The sequence below is a fragment of the Naumovozyma castellii genome, chromosome 1 (genome assembly GCF_000237345.1).
Source record: "Naumovozyma castellii chromosome 1, complete genome".
NCBI classification, from domain to species: domain Eukaryota; kingdom Fungi; phylum Ascomycota; class Saccharomycetes; order Saccharomycetales; family Saccharomycetaceae; genus Naumovozyma; species Naumovozyma castellii.
The window spans coordinates 2,961,906-2,980,674 of NC_016491.1; the positions used below are offsets into that span (position 1 = coordinate 2,961,906).

General features: G+C 38.5%; 11 protein-coding genes across 11 annotated transcripts; 5 read left to right on the forward strand and 6 right to left on the reverse strand.

The window, feature by feature from the left end:
• Positions 1-124: 124 nt before the first annotated feature.
• SGV1 (cyclin-dependent serine/threonine protein kinase SGV1) lies at positions 125-2,131 on the reverse strand (the record flags this gene model as incomplete). The annotated part of the gene is made up of 1 exon (XM_003674392.1): positions 125-2,131. The coding sequence occupies one exon, from the start codon at positions 2,129-2,131 to the stop codon at positions 125-127; it is 2,007 nt and encodes a 668-aa protein (XP_003674440.1).
• A 296-nt stretch (positions 2,132-2,427) lies between these two features.
• On the reverse strand, positions 2,428-4,179 carry ORC4 (origin recognition complex subunit 4; the record flags this gene model as incomplete). The annotated part of the gene is made up of 1 exon (XM_003674393.1): positions 2,428-4,179. The coding sequence occupies one exon, from the start codon at positions 4,177-4,179 to the stop codon at positions 2,428-2,430; it is 1,752 nt and encodes a 583-aa protein (XP_003674441.1).
• Positions 4,180-4,708: 529 nt separating this feature from the next.
• On the forward strand, positions 4,709-8,869 carry MMS1 (Mms1p; the record flags this gene model as incomplete). The annotated part of the gene is made up of 1 exon (XM_003674394.1): positions 4,709-8,869. One exon carries the CDS (start codon positions 4,709-4,711, stop codon positions 8,867-8,869), a length of 4,161 nt encoding a protein of 1,386 aa, XP_003674442.1.
• Positions 8,870-9,198: 329 nt separating this feature from the next.
• On the forward strand, positions 9,199-9,834 carry RHO1 (Rho family GTPase RHO1; the record flags this gene model as incomplete). The annotated part of the gene is made up of 1 exon (XM_003674395.1): positions 9,199-9,834. One exon carries the CDS (start codon positions 9,199-9,201, stop codon positions 9,832-9,834), a length of 636 nt encoding a protein of 211 aa, XP_003674443.1.
• Positions 9,835-10,085: 251 nt separating this feature from the next.
• Positions 10,086-10,433, reverse strand: MRP2 (mitochondrial 37S ribosomal protein uS14m; the record flags this gene model as incomplete). The annotated part of the gene is made up of 1 exon (XM_003674396.1): positions 10,086-10,433. The coding sequence occupies one exon, from the start codon at positions 10,431-10,433 to the stop codon at positions 10,086-10,088; it is 348 nt and encodes a 115-aa protein (XP_003674444.1).
• A 161-nt stretch (positions 10,434-10,594) lies between these two features.
• Positions 10,595-11,428, reverse strand: MET16 (phosphoadenylyl-sulfate reductase (thioredoxin); the record flags this gene model as incomplete). Its single annotated transcript, XM_003674397.1, has 1 exon — positions 10,595-11,428. The coding sequence occupies one exon, from the start codon at positions 11,426-11,428 to the stop codon at positions 10,595-10,597; it is 834 nt and encodes a 277-aa protein (XP_003674445.1).
• Positions 11,429-11,564: 136 nt separating this feature from the next.
• Positions 11,565-13,175, forward strand: JIP5 (Jip5p; the record flags this gene model as incomplete). The annotated part of the gene is made up of 1 exon (XM_003674398.1): positions 11,565-13,175. The coding sequence occupies one exon, from the start codon at positions 11,565-11,567 to the stop codon at positions 13,173-13,175; it is 1,611 nt and encodes a 536-aa protein (XP_003674446.1).
• Positions 13,176-13,361: 186 nt separating this feature from the next.
• BSP1 (Bsp1p) lies at positions 13,362-15,287 on the forward strand (the record flags this gene model as incomplete). The annotated part of the gene is made up of 1 exon (XM_003674399.1): positions 13,362-15,287. The coding sequence occupies one exon, from the start codon at positions 13,362-13,364 to the stop codon at positions 15,285-15,287; it is 1,926 nt and encodes a 641-aa protein (XP_003674447.1).
• Positions 15,288-15,522: 235 nt separating this feature from the next.
• NCAS0A15120 (pyridoxal 5'-phosphate synthase) lies at positions 15,523-16,140 on the forward strand (the record flags this gene model as incomplete). The annotated part of the gene is made up of 1 exon (XM_003674400.1): positions 15,523-16,140. The coding sequence occupies one exon, from the start codon at positions 15,523-15,525 to the stop codon at positions 16,138-16,140; it is 618 nt and encodes a 205-aa protein (XP_003674448.1).
• Positions 16,141-16,286: 146 nt separating this feature from the next.
• On the reverse strand, positions 16,287-17,591 carry VPS4 (AAA family ATPase VPS4; the record flags this gene model as incomplete). Its single annotated transcript, XM_003674401.1, has 1 exon — positions 16,287-17,591. The coding sequence occupies one exon, from the start codon at positions 17,589-17,591 to the stop codon at positions 16,287-16,289; it is 1,305 nt and encodes a 434-aa protein (XP_003674449.1).
• A 193-nt stretch (positions 17,592-17,784) lies between these two features.
• Positions 17,785-18,717, reverse strand: CSA1 (Csa1p; the record flags this gene model as incomplete). Its single annotated transcript, XM_003674402.1, has 1 exon — positions 17,785-18,717. One exon carries the CDS (start codon positions 18,715-18,717, stop codon positions 17,785-17,787), a length of 933 nt encoding a protein of 310 aa, XP_003674450.1.
• Between the last annotated feature and the right edge of the window lie 52 nt (positions 18,718-18,769).

Below are 18,769 nucleotides of genomic sequence, written 5' to 3' on the forward strand. Positions count from 1 at the left end.
TAACGGCATGAGCAGAAGAAGAGATGATAAGGTTGAACTATTTGCAAACCTATTAATTATTAATGTTGAATTATCTTATGCGTATATGTGTACTTACCTTCATAAAAAAGTTGATATATTTCAATCAATACAAATCTGCAATATCACCTTGCTCGTCGTAATCTCCCTGATCTTCGTCAAAATTTTGTTTCCTCTTCATTCTGGTATTAGATGTTCGTCTATTGGATGCTGTCTCAGGATTTCGTGGATTGGATGTTTCTATATTTACACCAACTCTACCAAATAAAGAACCTTCTTTCCTTGTGTTACTGTTTTTTGTAGTAGTTTGAACGGCTGACTCTACCGGAGTTGGGCGCCCCATCGAACTATTATATCTCGAAGTTGCAGGCCCTCTTGGAGGAGACTTATTTGCAGAAGGAGTTGCAGGATGAGCAACCGGCTTTGAAGGAATGGCCCTTGCAGGTGCCTTAGGAAGTGGTAATGTGATGGTTGCATTATTATAACGACTTTGAACAGATGGTCGAGATTGGGGTTTTGCCTCGTTTTCCAAAGGTGCTCTATTATATGAATCATAGGATGGTGTGTTGTTGTATGGACGCTTTTTCAGTGAGTAGTTTGTCACTGGGTATTTATGATGAGGGTCGGCATATCCATTACCGGTATTTTGTTGCTTTGTTTGAGAATAACGAGAGTAGTCGGGCCTTGGATGTGATACAGAAGGTGGTTGTCGCTGTTCATTTGGACCAGTCGGTTTCATTTTTCTATCCATTACTGGTCCTCTAGGAAGTGCAGCAACCCTAGTTGAAGAATGTGATCGTTCGATAATATGACCTTGAGGTGCAGATGGCGCTTTTGTAGACATCGCTTGATGCGTTTCTTCCTTATAACGTTTGATATCTGCTTCATGACTTTCTTCGCATGGTAAGCTCAAGGTTGTAGATGGTAATGGTTCCTCCTTAAAGAATTCATGTTTAACTGCCGACATGGCTGTTAATCTCTTATAAGGATCTAAGGCAAGCAGACCTTTCAAAAAATCTAAACCTGACTTATCCAACCACTTGCCAAACCTTTCATCAATTGTACTTTTGTAATTAGTCCTTGTCAACTCTGAACCTGGAAGGTAATGTGCCAACTTCCATTCTTCCTCTGTTGGAGTACCCATTAATTTGAATATAATATGGCCTTGATCTATATCAGAGGAACCTTGGAGTATGGGTTTCTTTTCAAATAATTCAGCAAACACACAGCCAACGCCCCATATATCTACGGCAGTTGTATAGTGTTTGTCCCCAAGAACCAATTCCGGAGCTCTGTACCATCTCGTTACTACCACTGAGGTATATTTAGCTCCTGATCCGGCTCCACCAGGATACTTTAAATTGGGTGGTGAACCGTAATAGGTTCTAGCCAATCCGAAGTCTGCCAATTTCAAAATACCGTTATGATCTATTAATATATTTGCCGCCTTAATATCTCTATGCATGAATTTTTGACAATGAATGTAATTGACACCTTCCAATACTTGCAACATTATATTCTTAATATCAGGCATTTCTAGTGTTATCCTCGGGTTATGTAAAATACCAGATAAATCTGCTACCATATACGGTAATATCATATAGAAATGTTTTGAAGGTGACGCTGGTGGCCCGGCAGCCGTGGAAAGACTCTTTACTTCAGCTGCTCTTGAAGATGATGAATCTGGTGCATAATCATATACCATTTCTATCAGTTTAATAATATTTTTATGATTCAACCTTTTCAATATAACGATTTCACGTTGTGCTGTAATTGGGAAAAGGTCCTTTTCAACATTGACCAATATTTTCTTCATTGCAATTTGTCTCTGTGTGGCAAGGTGGACACCCTCGTAAACTTCACCGAAAGTACCTTGACCTAGTTTCTTGTCCTCTCTATAATTATTGGCAAATTTGGTACAACCATATACTTTTTCAGTTGGTTTTGCCTTCAGTACAATGTAACTCAAGCCGGATTTCGGATCAACTTGAACCGTCGGTGTCTGTTTCACTTTCCCTATTTTGTATTTAAATTCGGTAGGAGCTATTTCATTGGGAGTCTGTTGCAGGCCTGTTTCAGGGGAAATAGATGTCTTGCTATTTGGCTCTGTCATAATAGATGAAGAAAATGCGTTACCTTGTCAATTTGGGAATAAAATGTTTTGTCAGTTGCAACAAGGAAAGCAAAGAGTGAGATACGGTGGTAATGAACTGCCTCAGTAGTGGATATCGGCCTTATCCTCTAACTATGTATAGTATAATATAGCTATGGTACTTCTTATACTTATTCTATTCTATAAAGGTGAAACTGAAATCTCAAATTTCAGGTTCGTGCAGAGCGATTGCTGTCATATATGATAAATAATAGACAGTAAATCTATTTACGATAGTGGTACAGTTTATAAAGTTATTACAATTGAGTCCAGGAGTAGTAAATTGAGGATCTAGGCACGACCCGTCTTAGTTCTTGTAAGGTTACGCTTAATTGATAGGGCCTCAAATCAAAGGGGATGATTGCGGTCTGTAGATGATTATTATTGGCGAAATATGCCTGTAAAGAGGTCTCTTTCAATCCCAGAGCAGATTTTTCAATCAGTAAATTCAAATTTAATAAGGACTCCCATATGTTCTTCACATCAGATTTCTTCCATTGCTTTATGGTTTGATCGAAGTTCTTGACAGGGGATGCTGAAGTGGACGCTGGTTGCCTGAAAGGCGATGTCTGTTCAGATGAGGGCACAATAGTGGGTATTCTGGCATTCATTCCCTTGACTATTTGTTGATATTCTGCATATGAGAGGTTGAAATTTGTAGTTTCGTCTTTCGTTTTCATTATTACACGTGCTGAAGATATTAAGATTGCCAATTCTAGATCTGATAATGATCTTATAATAGAGGTAAGACTATTATTCAATAACTGACTGTTATATGAAGTAATAGGCGTAGCGTCGTTCAATTTCTCTAGCAGGGACTCAAAATTGTTGGCTTCCCGTACTAATGTAACAAATCCATTCTTGAAGTAAGTTAGAGAATTGAATGTTTCATAATTGGTCTTTAAAGCTTTATAAAGAGGACAGTTTTCATTTGATAATAATTTCTCAACACAAGTGTTCCATTCTGTCAACCAATTGCTCTCTTTATTTTTCTTAGCAGGCAAAGTAAGCATTGAAGAAACATTCTCAATGAAGTTATCTAGCCCTTGAACTTGAGGCATATAGATCACACGTTGGGAAAATCTACTTCTCACTCTTTTTTCCAAATATTCAAGGATGTTCAGTTTTGTTGTACATCCAAAGATACAAACTGGTACCCTTGCATGTTCTACCATATCAAATAAGTTGTACAATAATGTCTGCCTTACCGGTCCGGCAAATGTATCGATCTCATCAAATATGAAGATAACCGTTATCTTAGTAATATTTTTGCCGCCAGTTGTCCTGCTATCATTGCCTTCTTTAGAAATGACACTTGTTGAATCTAATAATCGAAGAACCTTTTCAAAAACTTCAGTATTGGAACCACTACTGATACTTTCCTCTGCTGAGCTGGTACTATTATTATGATGCAATCTTGTCAATTCTTCTTCCAGTTGAGTTGCAATACTGTTAATGGCAGTAGTTTCAGAGTGAACAAACCCATTCAGTCTTATAGTAATAAACTGCCGGTTATATTTCTTCGATAATAAATTTAACTCATGATTTAAAAGGAACGTCTTATAACTATTTCTAGGGCCTACCAAAATTGCAGAATGTGATTCCTTTTGAATTATAGATTGTTTCAAGATTCTATCAATTTCCTGTTGCGTGTCTCTCAAATACGGGTACACTGTTACTTCAGGACTTGGTAACGTTTGGTACAAGTGGCGTAGCATATAGTTTTGAAACTCTTTGAAAGGTGATTCAATTTCACTTAACTGACTTTTCGCATCGGTTTTATTGCTTTCTAACAGGGTTTTTCTAGTCAATAGCCTAATTTTCTTCATTGGGCTTGATAACAATTTTTTCCTCTTCTTGGATGGGGTAGAGTTAGGTGTAGCATCCATAGTTTCACTTATAGGTAGTAATCTTGGAATTATAGCGGTATCGACCGCGTACCCATTTTGCTCTCCGCTGTTCAAGACTTGATCTCGTCCCAAATCATGATCATCAGCTACCTGTGTCATTTATTTCACCACAGTTTATTCTTTCAGGGTTTTTTTACGTCTATTGGATTTCGATTCAAGATGTGAACAATTTGTTTATTTTAATGAAAAATGTTGCGTTAAGCGCAATAAGTAGTTCACCTAACAAAGAGCACCTCAGTTCATTAATGAGACCCACAAAGGGAAAGCTCATATTTTAGTTGTTTTAGGTGATTTTTGAAAACTTAACAGAATAGTACTTATTTATTTATATCCTTTCTTTAATTTTTCTTAGTGAATGAAAGAAGTAACAACCTTAAAATAAATATATAATATAATTTCCCAAGAATCATTTTTATATTATGTAAAATTAGAATTGAGCACCTTCATGACCATAGTTCTGCTTTTTCTCTTATAGTTTTATCTTTCCAGATGCCCAGCGACAGAATATTCAATTGGTGATCCTACTCTGAAATTTTAAATTTGCAGAACCACTTTCAACATCGACTACTACTCCAAGCTGGAAAGCGAAAGGATAGAATTCAAAATCTCTGCATAACGGCACTTTACAATGGATTCAATTCCAGATGAAACACTCAATGAGATACTTAAACTGACAAATAATAAATGCCCATCTTTTGAAGACGCTGAGGAATACAGTCCAAACAACAAAAACTTTAGCAATACACATTCTTTTTCCATATCAGATACAGCTGCTGGACATTATACGTCAACATTTGGGTTAAAAAGAGCCTCCTTCCTGTCGAAGCAAATTTATTTTAAATTTGGCCACAAGCTTGATGGAATGGTGCCGAAGACTTGTTTCATTAGATCCTACAAGAAGGATATATCGAAAGATAAGTACCTTGAGCGCATAGCATGCGAATTTAGGGATGATGATCCTTCAGGTTACACATCAATATTCCAGAGTCGTTTACTGGTAGATCAGATGAAAGATCCGGAGACATTAGACGATTCAGATATGGATGAATTGATGAGTGATCTCGACCCACTGAATGACAACATCTCATTCGATAGTGGCAATGAGGCCAAATATCTTGAAGAAGCGGGACTCACCGAGCAAGAAGAGGATGAATTGCATCGTAAGAAACACCCTAGAATAAAGAAACCGACTACTTTCTCAACGGACTTGTCTCAAGATTTGAAGCCTGAACAAGAATATATGCTAATAGGTGATAACACGATACAGGTCGCTGGCGATTCTAAATGTATATCCAATCATATTAGAATAACTGATTGTAAGCCAATTCGGAATTCTTACCATGAAGGCACAACAATAATTCTAACCGTTCATTCGGATGGTACATTGTATAGTATACTCCCTATTGGGAGACAATTCTGGAATCTTCGACAACGTGGGGAATGGATGATCATTCCTCACCCCAATGGTGATCAGTTTGTTTTAGTTGAGAAGAAGAAAGGTGTTTGTAAATTTTTCAAGTTTTCTTCAATGTGCAAATTCTATATGGTGAATAATTTATATCTTGATGATACTACAATATTAGGTGCATCTTTCTTTCCGAACCCTTCCACTACAAATTTCCTTTTGTTTCTACCCTGCATACGATACGAAAGAGTGGTATACTTTTGTATAGAATGGGATAGCAACTCAGAATACTCGAAAGAAGTTCATCAGGTAACCTACTTAAATGGGAATCCGAATATAAACGGCTGCTTACCAGTAGGATTCAATCAATGTCTAGTATATTCAAATTCCGGTGTGGCACAGGTTTCTGCGAATCAAATCATGTCTGGAGAAGTAACTTTTCAGAATTTCAATATAAGAGCATTAAGAGGTATAAAATCCTTCTTTCCAGCTCCAAGTTTACTAGACAAATTAAAAAAAATGAATGAAAAAAGTATTGATGGGGCGTTTCTTGGTATCGACAACTCTTTACTAAGTTCAGCTACCTGCACGGTACTATCAATGTCCACTGGGAATATTTGTATCTGCTTAATGAACGACCAGGAAAATATCCAATTCTATTCACTAACAAGATTTAAAGGAGTGAAAGCTGTGGGTCCTGCTATCGATCAACCAAACGATGTATCTCTCTATGATCTAATTGTGATAAGTTTTGGGAGGACGTTGAAATTAACTCTCGATTTAACTGATATAAAGGAATTAACTAAGACATCAAACATTGCGCCACTTTCTTCAATTTCCAATAAGACTACATTGGCAAGTTCCAGCGAAGAAAATACAAACATCATGACTTTCACACCCTCCAAGAATTATGGTGATGATCCTTCCGAGGTATGGTTGACATCACCAGCCACTATATCAAAAATTAGCAATCCACTACCGGCAATCAAGACAAGCATTATCTGTAAATCAACTCAATTTCAGCGGTATACGAGAATCCATATAATTGACTGTTCCAATCTTATGGAAAACTTAAAGCTCAATTTATTTAGCTATTACGAAGATGAAGAAGAGCAGCAGGAAAAAAACAAGGAAAATGCAAACAGATATTTGATAGTTTCGACTGATTTTCTTTCCGTTTCAAAACCGTATATCGTCAATGTTAATAAAACTGGGGAGTCAGATTTAATTGAAGTTGAAGATTTTCTATTTACAGAAAATGAGGAGACGTTAAAATTGTTTTTCACTCCTGAGTCTATTGTCCAAGTTACAACTTCATCCATCTTCATCGTTCCTCAAGTCTCACTATTGAATCATACTGTTGATGTAGATAAAGTCCAATTCACTCCGAGATGGCAAATTCATGGTGCGTGTCGTTTTGGAGATATAGTCGTTATTTGGAATGCTGAAGAAAGGGCAATTCAAATCATTTATAATATTAATGATTTACTGAAGAAAGATGAAAAGTCGTCATTCAAGGAAATTAAAGAACTGACTCAGAAACTCGGTGACGATTATACGAATATTAACAACGTGGTATTAAATGAAATACCAAATACAATGGATCCATCAGACAGCATTCTGCGTTTATTTGTTTATACTCAGAAATCCATTCTTGAGATAACTCCAATTTCTGCTACGTTACCACATCATGTGAATGTTACTTCTGAATTTATACCGGAATTGAAAGACGCAGTGTTAATAAATGATACAGTTTACGCTATACGTGAAGGGAATCTAATGTCAAATGTTAGAGTAAATGCTGCCTTTGAACTGGAGAGATACCGTTTGTTACATAATCCGAAAAAGGATATTCAATTAAGGAAATACGGTAAGGATAAATGTATATCATTTACTCATGATGAAGTTCATATGATACAGTTGAAGAAGGATTGTTATGAAAATGAGAGATTCGATATCAAGATTACACACGACGGGAGATGTGCACCCATAATTGATCTTCAAGTGGATGCTGAGAACGGCAGACTATTTATCCTGACAAGCAATGGGTTACAAATTTTAAATTTGAAGTACCAGACGTGGAATTACTCCAATTATCTATTAAAATCTACTCGTTCGGTAAATAAAGTATTCCGTTTCATTGATAAGATCAATAGAATGATTGTGGTGAACTTGGATGCGAAAGAATGGGATTGTATTAAATTAAGTAATGGGAAAATATTAAGTTTAGGTTCAGATATCCTAGTAGATAAATTGAATGCAAAACTTGTTAATATGGTTGAAATTCCACACGAGGGTACGAATGTACATTTATTACTAAATTATGAAAATGTGTTGAAGTTGGTAGAGTTGGTTCCTCAAAAAGGTGGAATTTTAACGGAACTTGTATGCTCATATACATTTAATTCGAATATTAAAGAGAAAGTATTTGTGGATAAAGATGGATCCTTTTTTGTTTTGCAAATTGGGGATAAGAATGGGGACGTTGATACATTGGACAAATTAATCAAATTGAGAATGAGAGATAATGTAATTGAAAAAATTAATGAATTGAAGTTTAATGGGAAGGGGGAAGTTTGTGATTTCGAAGTCTGTAACGATGATATAATCATGATTACCAACAAGAGAGACAGTCTCTTCATGCTCAAACAATTTTCTGATCAACACAAGGGAGCGGAACCCAAATTCTATCGATTGTCAGTACCAAAAGAGTGCCGAATAAACAAGATCAAGACCCTCGATGAGAATTGCTTTTCCGTGGCTGTCCAATGTGACTACAGATCAGACTATGTTGGTGCTATTCTTCTCTATAATCGAAACGGTATCGAGTTTACAGATCGCGATGGAGCAGCCGCTACTTCGCACATGGAACATGACGATAATAATGAATCCATTTTTGATAATGTGGATTATTACACTGGAGAGTTATTTGATGAAGATATCAATTTCCAGAGGGCTTACGAAGAGTACCAATATAAACCACACGAAGAAGTAACCAATAAAAAGATCAGAGAGGGGGCCATAATACCCACAACTCGTATGCAATTGAAAATAGTGGTGCCAGGACATCCATACCAAAGCATCAGGACGGACAAGATTATAAGGGATATTGCATACAATGGAACGACAAGCAAACTCTACTGTCTATTGAATGACCAGACAGTAATAACACTGGTGCCGCCGGAATATTCCAAATATCAATACCGTGTCAACCCAGATGGTTTGAATGAAGATGAGAGCGAAAGTGACAATGAAGTAGAAATGACACCCCAGAACAACTACGGATACGACATACGACCCAAGAGCATACCACGATGGGGGGAGAACCCGAGTGGGTTCATCAATACCTCGTTCCAGGACTATGAGGATATTCATACAGTCTAAATGACACATTACCCTGCGCCGTCACAAAGCTGCAAACAAAGAGCAACCAAAGGAGGAACAGGTTCCATGAATGGGCAACTGATTGCCATAATGAGCGACCGTTTACGTAGATGAGGAGCCATACTAGCTGTCCTGTCCTTAGCACTATAGAATAAGTACTTTCTGTTATACGCATATATAGCCTCCATTGATACCGCCCTGAATAAAATCAAGGCCAAGATCAAGCAAAAAAATAAGATCTAGCGTTAATTTAGATTATTAAATCTTAGTTCGTGCATTTGACACAGACACAATTCAAAGGAATAAAGTGTAATTAAGATAGCAAAGCAATGAATCAACAAGCTGGTGCTAGTATTAGAAGAAAATTAGTTATTGTGGGTGATGGTGCCTGTGGTAAGACCTGTTTACTAATTGTGTTTTCCAAGGGTCAATTTCCAGAAGTTTACGTACCCACTGTCTTCGAGAACTACGTGGCTGACGTCGAGGTGGATGGTCGTCGTGTGGAATTAGCTCTTTGGGATACTGCTGGTCAAGAAGATTATGATAGATTAAGACCCTTATCCTATCCTGATTCCAATGTTGTCTTGATTTGTTTCTCCATCGATCTTCCTGATTCATTAGAGAATGTGCAGGAGAAATGGATTGCTGAAGTGTTACATTTCTGTCAGGGGGTCCCCATTATCCTTGTTGGTTGTAAAGTTGATTTGAGAAACGATCCGCAAACAATCGAAGCCTTGAGGGAAGAAGGTCAACAACCTGTTAGTTCTGCAGATGGACAATCTGTCGCTGATCAAATCGGTGCCACTGGTTACTATGAGTGTTCAGCCAAGACTGGGTTCGGTGTGAGAGAAGTGTTCGAAGGTGCTACCAGAGCTTCTTTGATGGGTAAATCCAAGACCAACGGTAAGACTAAGAAGAATAAAAATAAGAGTGAAAAGAAGAAGAGAAAGTGTGTACTATTATGAGTTTAGTTTCTGATTCCTTTAAATTACTTTTACTTTACTACTAATATTACAATAACAACACTCAAGATGAATGGTTACTTTGAAAGTACATTTTTATATGTAAGGATCTCTCTTCCTTGATGGAAGAGTGCCGTCTAATATAGATGATTTGAAGTAATGAAGATTATAGCTTTTTATTAATTTGTCGATACTTATCTTATATATACATGATGGTGATACGTTGAATATATATGTTTGCCCTTCCAATCAACTCACCAGATACCCTTCTTTACACCAGGTAAGTCTCCTTGCAATGCCTTCTCCCTGAATTGAGTTCTACACAGTCTAAAATCACTTAGCACAAACCTCGAATGACCGGACTCGACACATCTGTTTTTCACTTGCGTTGGCCTAGTGTAATTGGGTAGTGTACTTAGACGTAGTTGGGCTTCCAATCTGGCTCTAGCTGGCAATAATGTGTTTCTAGCGATAAATTTCAACGCCTTCCTTGTTACTTCGTATTCGGCCACCTGTTGTCTCTTGAAGTTGTCTCTCAGGATCCTGGCGTTTATAAACCCTGGAGGTAGTTTAGTCTTAATGGGGAATCTGAAGTTACCCATCCTTGATGTGTTTGTTCTTGTTGTTTTTGTTATTACTGTCAAACGTTCTTTATTATCCCATTATTTTAAAGATCCATAAATCCGCGCTGCGATATTTCATCACATATTATATTATATTATATTAGTATTAATACAAGTCTATAAACACTCATCGTAGCCTCTCACTCATTGGCCTTCTCTTTCAAGAACTGGGCGAACCTGCTGGTCTCGTGGATCCCACATTCTGTCTTGGCCTTCCCCTTCCATCTACCTGCTCTTTCGTCCTCACCCTCTTTAACAGGTTGCGTGGAATGGTAATCACCGATGGATCTGTAGCCCAAATCCAGCAATTCATTATATTGGACTTTATGCTCATCCACGTACTGTTTCACCTGGTTGAAATCCCAGTTAGCCAAGGGGTTAATCTTGACAATACCGTTCAATTCATCCAACTCCACGAATTGCAACTCCGACCTTTGAGCACCTTGAGACTTTCTACGTCCTGTAAACACAGCAGTAACGTTCAATGTCTTGTAGGCCCTATGAGCAGGCTCTGCCTTCACTAAGAAATCGTACTTATCATCGTCCTTCTCCCAAAGGAAGTCGCCGTACTTGTCTGCAAACTCTTTTTCCGAAGTCACATCTTTTGGTTGGAAAACATGTACTTTCTGTCCTCTAGGTTTGTAGTACTTCTCTTCGACACGAGCAAGTAGATCCAATGTTTGAGGGAAGTGATGCAAAGTGTCGATAAAGATCAAGGGCACAATCTTGTTATCAGCACTGATTAAGCGAGAAAGCATATCAATAGTAGCGAGACCCGTAAGACCAAACGCAGTGGTTTGGAACAAGTGAGGGAAAGTGATCAGAGACCATTGTAGGATCTCCTGCGGCGTGGAAACCTGCGATAATTGGGAGTTCCAATGGTCGATTTGTTCCTGTGTGACAGTGATATCGTTGTTCAGTTTGTATGATTTGTTGGTAGTGGTCATCCTGGCGTATTGACCATTGTCAAGCATCCATAATACTCGAGTGTTAGCTTGCCTGTTTGCTTTCTTATATACTCGTTGAAGTGATTATCCACAATGACTAAACACCACAATTGCAATTTCACGTTTTTCTACAAATCTGAAAAATTTCAGCGATGAGCATACAATGACATTTACTAATATTTACTCTAGACAAAAGAGACAATACCGACGTACTAGCAAGAACAGCACCACGATGGCAAGGAAGAATAAATCCAAGAGGAAGAATGCCTCTTCGGGTGAAGAAGAATTACTTTCTAAGCAACTCCCCATTGTGGAGTTCAAGTACGGCGAACCGCTGTTCCAATTCGCCTGCCATCCCGAGAAACATATCCTGTTGAGTGGGTTGGCTAATGGGTACATCTATTGTCATTCGTACGACCCAACCGCCTTGCAGGAGACCTTGGACCGCAACAAAGTGGAGTCTCATCGTAAGAGGAAACAGAAGGATGTGGAAGACAAGGAATCCGAAAAGTTTTGGACCGTGGTGGATGTGTTGAAAGAAGAAGAAGAGGATACTGCGGCGGTTAAATTACTGTGGAAAACTAAGAGACATAAGGGATCAGTGAGGTCTATTTGTATGGATGCAGATGGACAATTTGTATATTCCATTGGTACAGACAATGTCTTGAAGAAAGCTGTCACTGAGACGGGGAAAGTGGTTAAGAAATTAACTCTAAAAGATCACAAGGCCAAAATTACTAAGATGGTGAAGGCCACAGCTCATCCCTTTTTGTTATTGGGGGATGAAGATGGGAACGTGATGATGCTTAACAGTGAAACTTTAGAATTGAAAAATACCATCAAGAAGATTCATAATGGTGATGCCATTAACGATATCTTCCATTTCGATAAGAGATCCATATACAAATTTATCTCCTTGGGGCAAACAACTTTGGCATATTGGGATGCGAGGGAATCAAACGCTTCTGATTTCCAGATTGCTCCAGATGATGATGAAACCAAGAGAAAAGTGCTATTAAGTGATGATCAAGAGGATGAAATCCTTTGTGGTACGTTTGTAGATTCACAAGTTGGTGATACAATTGTTTGTGGTATGGGTGAAGGTATTCTAACTGTCTGGAAACCTGAAAAGAATGATTTGGAAGATCAATTATCAAGAATTAAGATAAGCAAAGGTGAAAGTGTTGATTGCATTGTCCCCACATTACAAGACGATAATTGTGTTTGGTGTGGCTGCTCTAATGGTAATATATATAAAGTAGATGCCAAACGTGGTAAAATTGTTGAAATAAGAAACCATAGTAAGTATGATGAGGTAACCTTCTTAGATTTAGACTGCGACTATAGGGTGATATCTGGAGGTATGGATAAGTTGAAAATATGGGAATTTGTAGCTGCAGATGAGGAGGAGGATGATGGCTTTGATGACAGTGAAGATGAAAGCGGTAGCAATAACAGCGACAGTGACAGCGAAAGTGAAGATTTTAGCGGGTTCTCCGATAAGGATGATGAAGAAAAAGAAGGTACTGACGATAACGAAACTTCAGAGAGTGATGAAGATGTCGAAGAGGAACTAACTGGGCTATCGCGTGAAGAACTAATAGCTGAGCTAGATAAAGATCTCGTTGAATCCTCAGCGGAGGATGAACCTCTGCCCAAGAAGAGGAAAGTTTCTGCAAAACCTGCCCCAAAAAAGAATGACAAGTCCAAGAAGAAGATGGCAAAGAAGAGTCAAAACTTCTCTCACAGCATAACCAAATTTGAAGGTCTATAGTCCGTTTTGTCTTGTATAATAGATTAGTAAATAAATAAACAAAGAAATAAATAAACAAAATTCTGTCATAGCGAGCGAAAACAAAAACATTTGACAGCAATGAAATATTCAACTACGCATAACCCTTCACATTCACCATCCAAATAGAGCTTTATCATCGCATACAAAAGCGGACATAAACCCACCATGGCTAGATCTCATTCAAATGATCCGGAACTGGACGATTTTTTGCAAAGAGTGGAGAACTTAGACTCACGAAGAACAAACAGGGGATTACAGAAACCACCGCCAATTAAACGCAAACCTATCGAACTAACGTCCTCCTATAATGATGAGAACGAAGAAGATGAGGATGGTAGCATGGTTGATGTCCCACTTAGTGAAGATTCTGTTTCGAACCTAGCATATAGATCAGCCTACAATTACGAGAAGACTTTCTCACCCAAGAAGTCGAATTATTCACTAGAAGATCTTGGTTTGCAAAAATCACCCGAGAGACAATCCAAGCAATCAATGAAAACGGCAGAGAGACAAGAATCGAAAACCTTTACAGTGTCAGAAGAGGATTATTATTTACTACAACGGTTAAAATCAGGAAAAATAGAATTTGATGAAAGGGAAGAACATTTGCCCAGCAGAGGAAAACCCAGAGAAAAGATACAACATTCCAGGAGATCGAAAAGGGAAGATGAAGAATGCGAAACTGATTCAGATGTACCTTCATTGCCCCCAAGAAAACCCCTGCATTTACGTGATGAACCACTTATAGGACAAAGAAAACATACAGATGTATCGGAGTCCTCAAGTGAAGGTGAACCCCCAAGTTTGCCCACAAGACCTTCCGTGGTCAAAGAAACTGAAGAGCCACCTTCTTCGGGAGAAGACATTATTGAATATGATTCGAAGAAGATTTCTCTTGTAAACCTTAAACCCAAACCAGAGGTGATCTCTAGAAGGACAACCAAGACAGGTGGAACAAATGCTACAAAAACAAAACCAGATCCTCCTAGAAAGCGTATAGATAGAAAGTCAGATGACATGCCAACTTCATTCTTGACTTCTCTCGAGCATAACAAATTAACCACTTCCAATGTCCATGAATTGAATACATCACCTAAGCTAGATACCCGTCACATTGATTACCTTGATTCTGTTCAATTGAAAACGAACAGCTCCCCCAAGGTACCTTCCAGGGCAACAAAACCTGGCTCTATTTCAAATTACGGTTCACCAAAAAGAATACCCAGATCAGAAAGTTTCATTAACTCAGCTTTGAAATCAAAAATCACAACCACCGCATCCTCATCGTCTCCGCCACAAGTTCCTATAAAGAAACATTCAATATCTTCTTTTGTAAACAAACCAGAGCAACTAGCCACGAAAACATCTAATGAGGATGCAGATGTTTCAGATGAGTCGGAAACATCTGCATCAAAATTGACATTGAATGCACTAGACGAGTCCAGACCAAAAGTTCCCACCAAGAAGAAGGAGCTATTGGATATGCCTAAGCTTCGTTCTGTACGTGCGGATCCTTCTCCAAAGTCAGATGAAGTTGGAAACGACAAAATAGAAATGCCTAAATTACGCTCTAAAGATTCTTATAAACCAGAAGTACCTAAAAGAAAACCTACAATACCAGAAGCTCTCGCAAAAGCCCCATTATTGAATAAGATAAAACCCAACAAGGACATTGAAGAAAAGGAGAATCCAGAGGCATTGAAGAAGTTGGGAGCCTTAAAGAAATTAAACAAACCTCCTGTCCCCCAGCGGAAAATATCCCTTCCTGAGGCATTAAAAAAAGCTCAATCTTTAAGAGAGCGGAAGGAAGAGATTCAGGAAACCAGCACAAATTCGAGCACATCCAGCATAAATGATAGATTAGAGGCTGTCATTATGGCCCGAAAATTAAGAACCACTGTATCCTCAGGAAGCCTACCGGCCACAAAGGGATCGAGTGCATCCGAGTTGAACAGACGTAGGACAACGCCCTCATTTTCCTCTAGATCGACAATGAACTCGGACGATTCCAGCAAGAGCTCTTTGACGCATATGAACAAGAAAAGAACTCGCGGTCCCAAGAGGAAACTCCCCACCAGCCTTAAGGCATAATTTATGTACTTTAATGAATCAATAACCCTCATCTAGGGTACTAATAAATAATTGTAATGAACCAGTAATAACTTTTTAGCCGTCTTATTCAAGAACTTGGAAAATTTCCCTGATCTAATGCCGGCGCCTTCGCAAAATTTATTAGTGTTAACACTAAGGTCTGAGAACAGACGTCTCTAAGAGCTAAAACTTCCCTAATAGAAGACAATACGAAATCGACACTGCATTATACAATATGTCCTGCACTGAACACTATCCAGGCCATCTCTTAGATCTAATTAAAACGTCCAAGTATGTCCATTTAGCTACTTGTTCCCCCGATTGCATCCCTTCCGTTGCTTTAATGAACTACACATATATACCTTGTTCTAAAAGTTTTAGGGATGATACAAGTAAAAATGACTACATTATCTTTGCTACTTTTGCTGATACTGAGAAATATGAAAATATAGTTAAGAACCCCAACGTGTCTATGTTATTTCATGATTGGATAACTGCAAATAACCTCTCTGTGAGAAAATCTACTTTATCACAAAGTGGCACTCCTGATCCATCATTAACCCCCAGAGGAAACCCCATGGTGGCCTCATCTCCCACCCACCCAAGTAAACTGTTACATTTATTACAAGAATTGAATCAGGCAGAACTAAACCAAATGAGTGCCACTATTAAGGGCTACGCAAAAGCAATTACTCCAAATTCAGAGGAATCAAATTACTACAAGAGTCTGCTATTGAAGACTAATCCTGACGCTGGAGTTTTTATTTTAGGTGAGAATACTGTCATCGTAAAAGTTAAAATTGAAAGTGCTAAAGTAACTGATAGTGAGAACAATACTAGTATCTATAATTGAAGTATAGAGTACATTATATAAACATGTTAAAGAACCTGATTAATTAACAATGTTAGTTTTTCTATTCATTCATCTTTTATTTTTGGAGCATTACATATCATACATATAAGGGAAAAGTATAAGAATCGTAGTGTGGGCACAATTAGTTAATTACCTTCTTGGCCAAAATCTCTGGTAAATTGTTCCTGCTTATGCAAATCTTCATCATTAACTGTAGGTCTAGTGGTTTTTATAGCCTTTAAGAAATCCTTTATGGTCAGTTCTGGTTCTTGCAGTTCATCAGCCTCAATATCTGTCCAACTCATCTCAATGGCATCTTTATCTCCCGGTGAACATGGTGTCAACTTCTTGTGTTCATCATCATCTGATACATTTTTAAAATGAGTTGCACCTTGAATTTTTCTGATTGGTTGCATTAATGCATCCTTAACGGCAACAGCTATATCACTTCCTGAATAACCTTCCGTCATTTGGCCCAAAGTTCTATAATCTTCTTTGGTCAATACACATGGTGTGTCGCCGACGTTAATTTCAAACATTTTGGTTCTTGCAGCTAAATCAGGTAGTGGAATATATATTCTCCTTTCAAATCTTCTTCTTATAGCACTATCTAGTTGCCAAGGTATATTTGTTGCCCCAAGGACCAGCACACCATTTGATTCGTTTCCGACACCATTCATCTGTACCAATAATTCTGTCTTGATTCTTCTGCTTGCTTCACTTTCACCTTCACCTCTCTGTCCTGTCAAAGCATCCACCTCATCGATGAAGATGATAGAAGGACTGTTTTCTCTTGCCATCGTAAACAATTGTTTCACTAATTTTTCAGATTCACCCATCCACTTAGAGACCAAGTCACTCGATGAAACACTGAAAAAAGTGGAATTTGCCTCAGTGGCGACTGCCTTGGCCAAATACGATTTACCTGTCCCCGGAGGGCCATACAACAGGATACCTGAAGTTGGTTTACGATTCCCCTTAAATAGATGAGGAAATTTCACGGGTAGGATAACTGCTTCCTTCAAAGCTTCTTTCGCACCTTCCAAACCAGCAACATCCTCCCATTTGACATTTGGCTTTTCTGAAAGAATAGCTCCTGAAAGTGCACCTCTCAACTTCTTACTGTCTTCATTATCTTCGTCATTAGATATCTTCTTAGCATCCTTCGAACCTCCATTACTGGATGAATTAGTGCCGACACTACCCTCCTTTCCCTTTTCATTAGCTTCCAAATGTTGTTTCAGTTGCTCGGCTCTATTTAAATACTCTGTAAATTTAGCTCTTATTAACTCTTTAGATTTCGCATTCTTTTCATACTTTAATGCAAGCATTAGATAATCTAATCCATTATAATATGCTGTGTATGCTTCCTCATATTGTGTCGCTGTATCATAATCAATAGCCTTTTGAACTAACTCAATACCCTTACTCAAGAAATCTCCTGTACTCATAGTCCTGATTTTTTCTTCTTTTTCCTTGGATAAAGAGAGGAATGGTTTTCTGCTCCTCCTCCTAGTCTTTGGTCAGTATTTGCACCTAGATTAATTGATACAACGGTTGCATACACTGTAGATATAACGATTATAATCTATGTATGATTAAATTAAAAATGTCTATATAGAATTTGACGGCGGTCGGGGTAACCTAAGAATCCCGGTACTCTAACACCGGCGGTGGAAGGGCCGGGTCCTCTTTCTTAACAGGAGGAGCTCTCTCGACATGGATGGGGGAAGAAAACATGTTAGTGGCTATTGTCATGGGTTTCCTGATGGGACTGGAGGTCACTAGGGGCTTACCTGGCGGTTGCGTTGTCATTTGCGAGCTACGTCTCTTTGGAGACAATGGTGCCAGGTCGTGATGGGTGGGTAGAGTTAACGTCATTCGGGAAGGAGATTTGACAAGGTTCTTTATGTCTCTGCGAGATTTCATGTACCCTCCAATGGAATCTAAATGGGCGTCATCCAGTAATGTTTGAAATAACGCATTACGTTCCTGCGCTATGTTGAGATCTTTGGTCAAACTTTCCATTTGTGTTTCTAATTCGCCAATTCTCTCTTTCAATTGTGCAAATTCCACTGTCTGGTCAATTACTGACTCCTGTCGGATATCTCCAGGCTCAATAGAGGACACGGATTTATCACCAAGATCGATGGAATGATTGTGTTTCTGTTTCTGCTTTGGCTCATGGTTATGTCTATGATGGCTTCTATGTTGTCCATTTTGAAGTCGATTCCTTTTAACCTCTTCTGATTTAAGTACTCGTGCCTTCAAAAGTTCTCTTCTCCTGGGATCCATATGCCTTTTAGTCAAAGAGCTCGTTTGATGGTCAGTCCCCTTCATAGTCTGGATCACAGATCTTAAATATTGTAGAATCGAGCCCATTCTCCTTGGTTGTCTGTATCCTTTCCTCTTCAAACGTTTCCTCCTTAGTTGTTTTCCCTCAGTATGGGTTCCTAGATCTTTCTTCTTACTCCTGAGCATTCGTTTTGGTGGTTCCGTAGAAGCAAGCTGCTTTCCCTTTTGTGAACCGCCATTAATGACATTTCTAAAAAACTCGTTGATTGACTGGAGAACCATCTTGCCTGTCTCTCTCAAATCCTGTCGATTTCTTCTGAAGGCTTTCTGATTG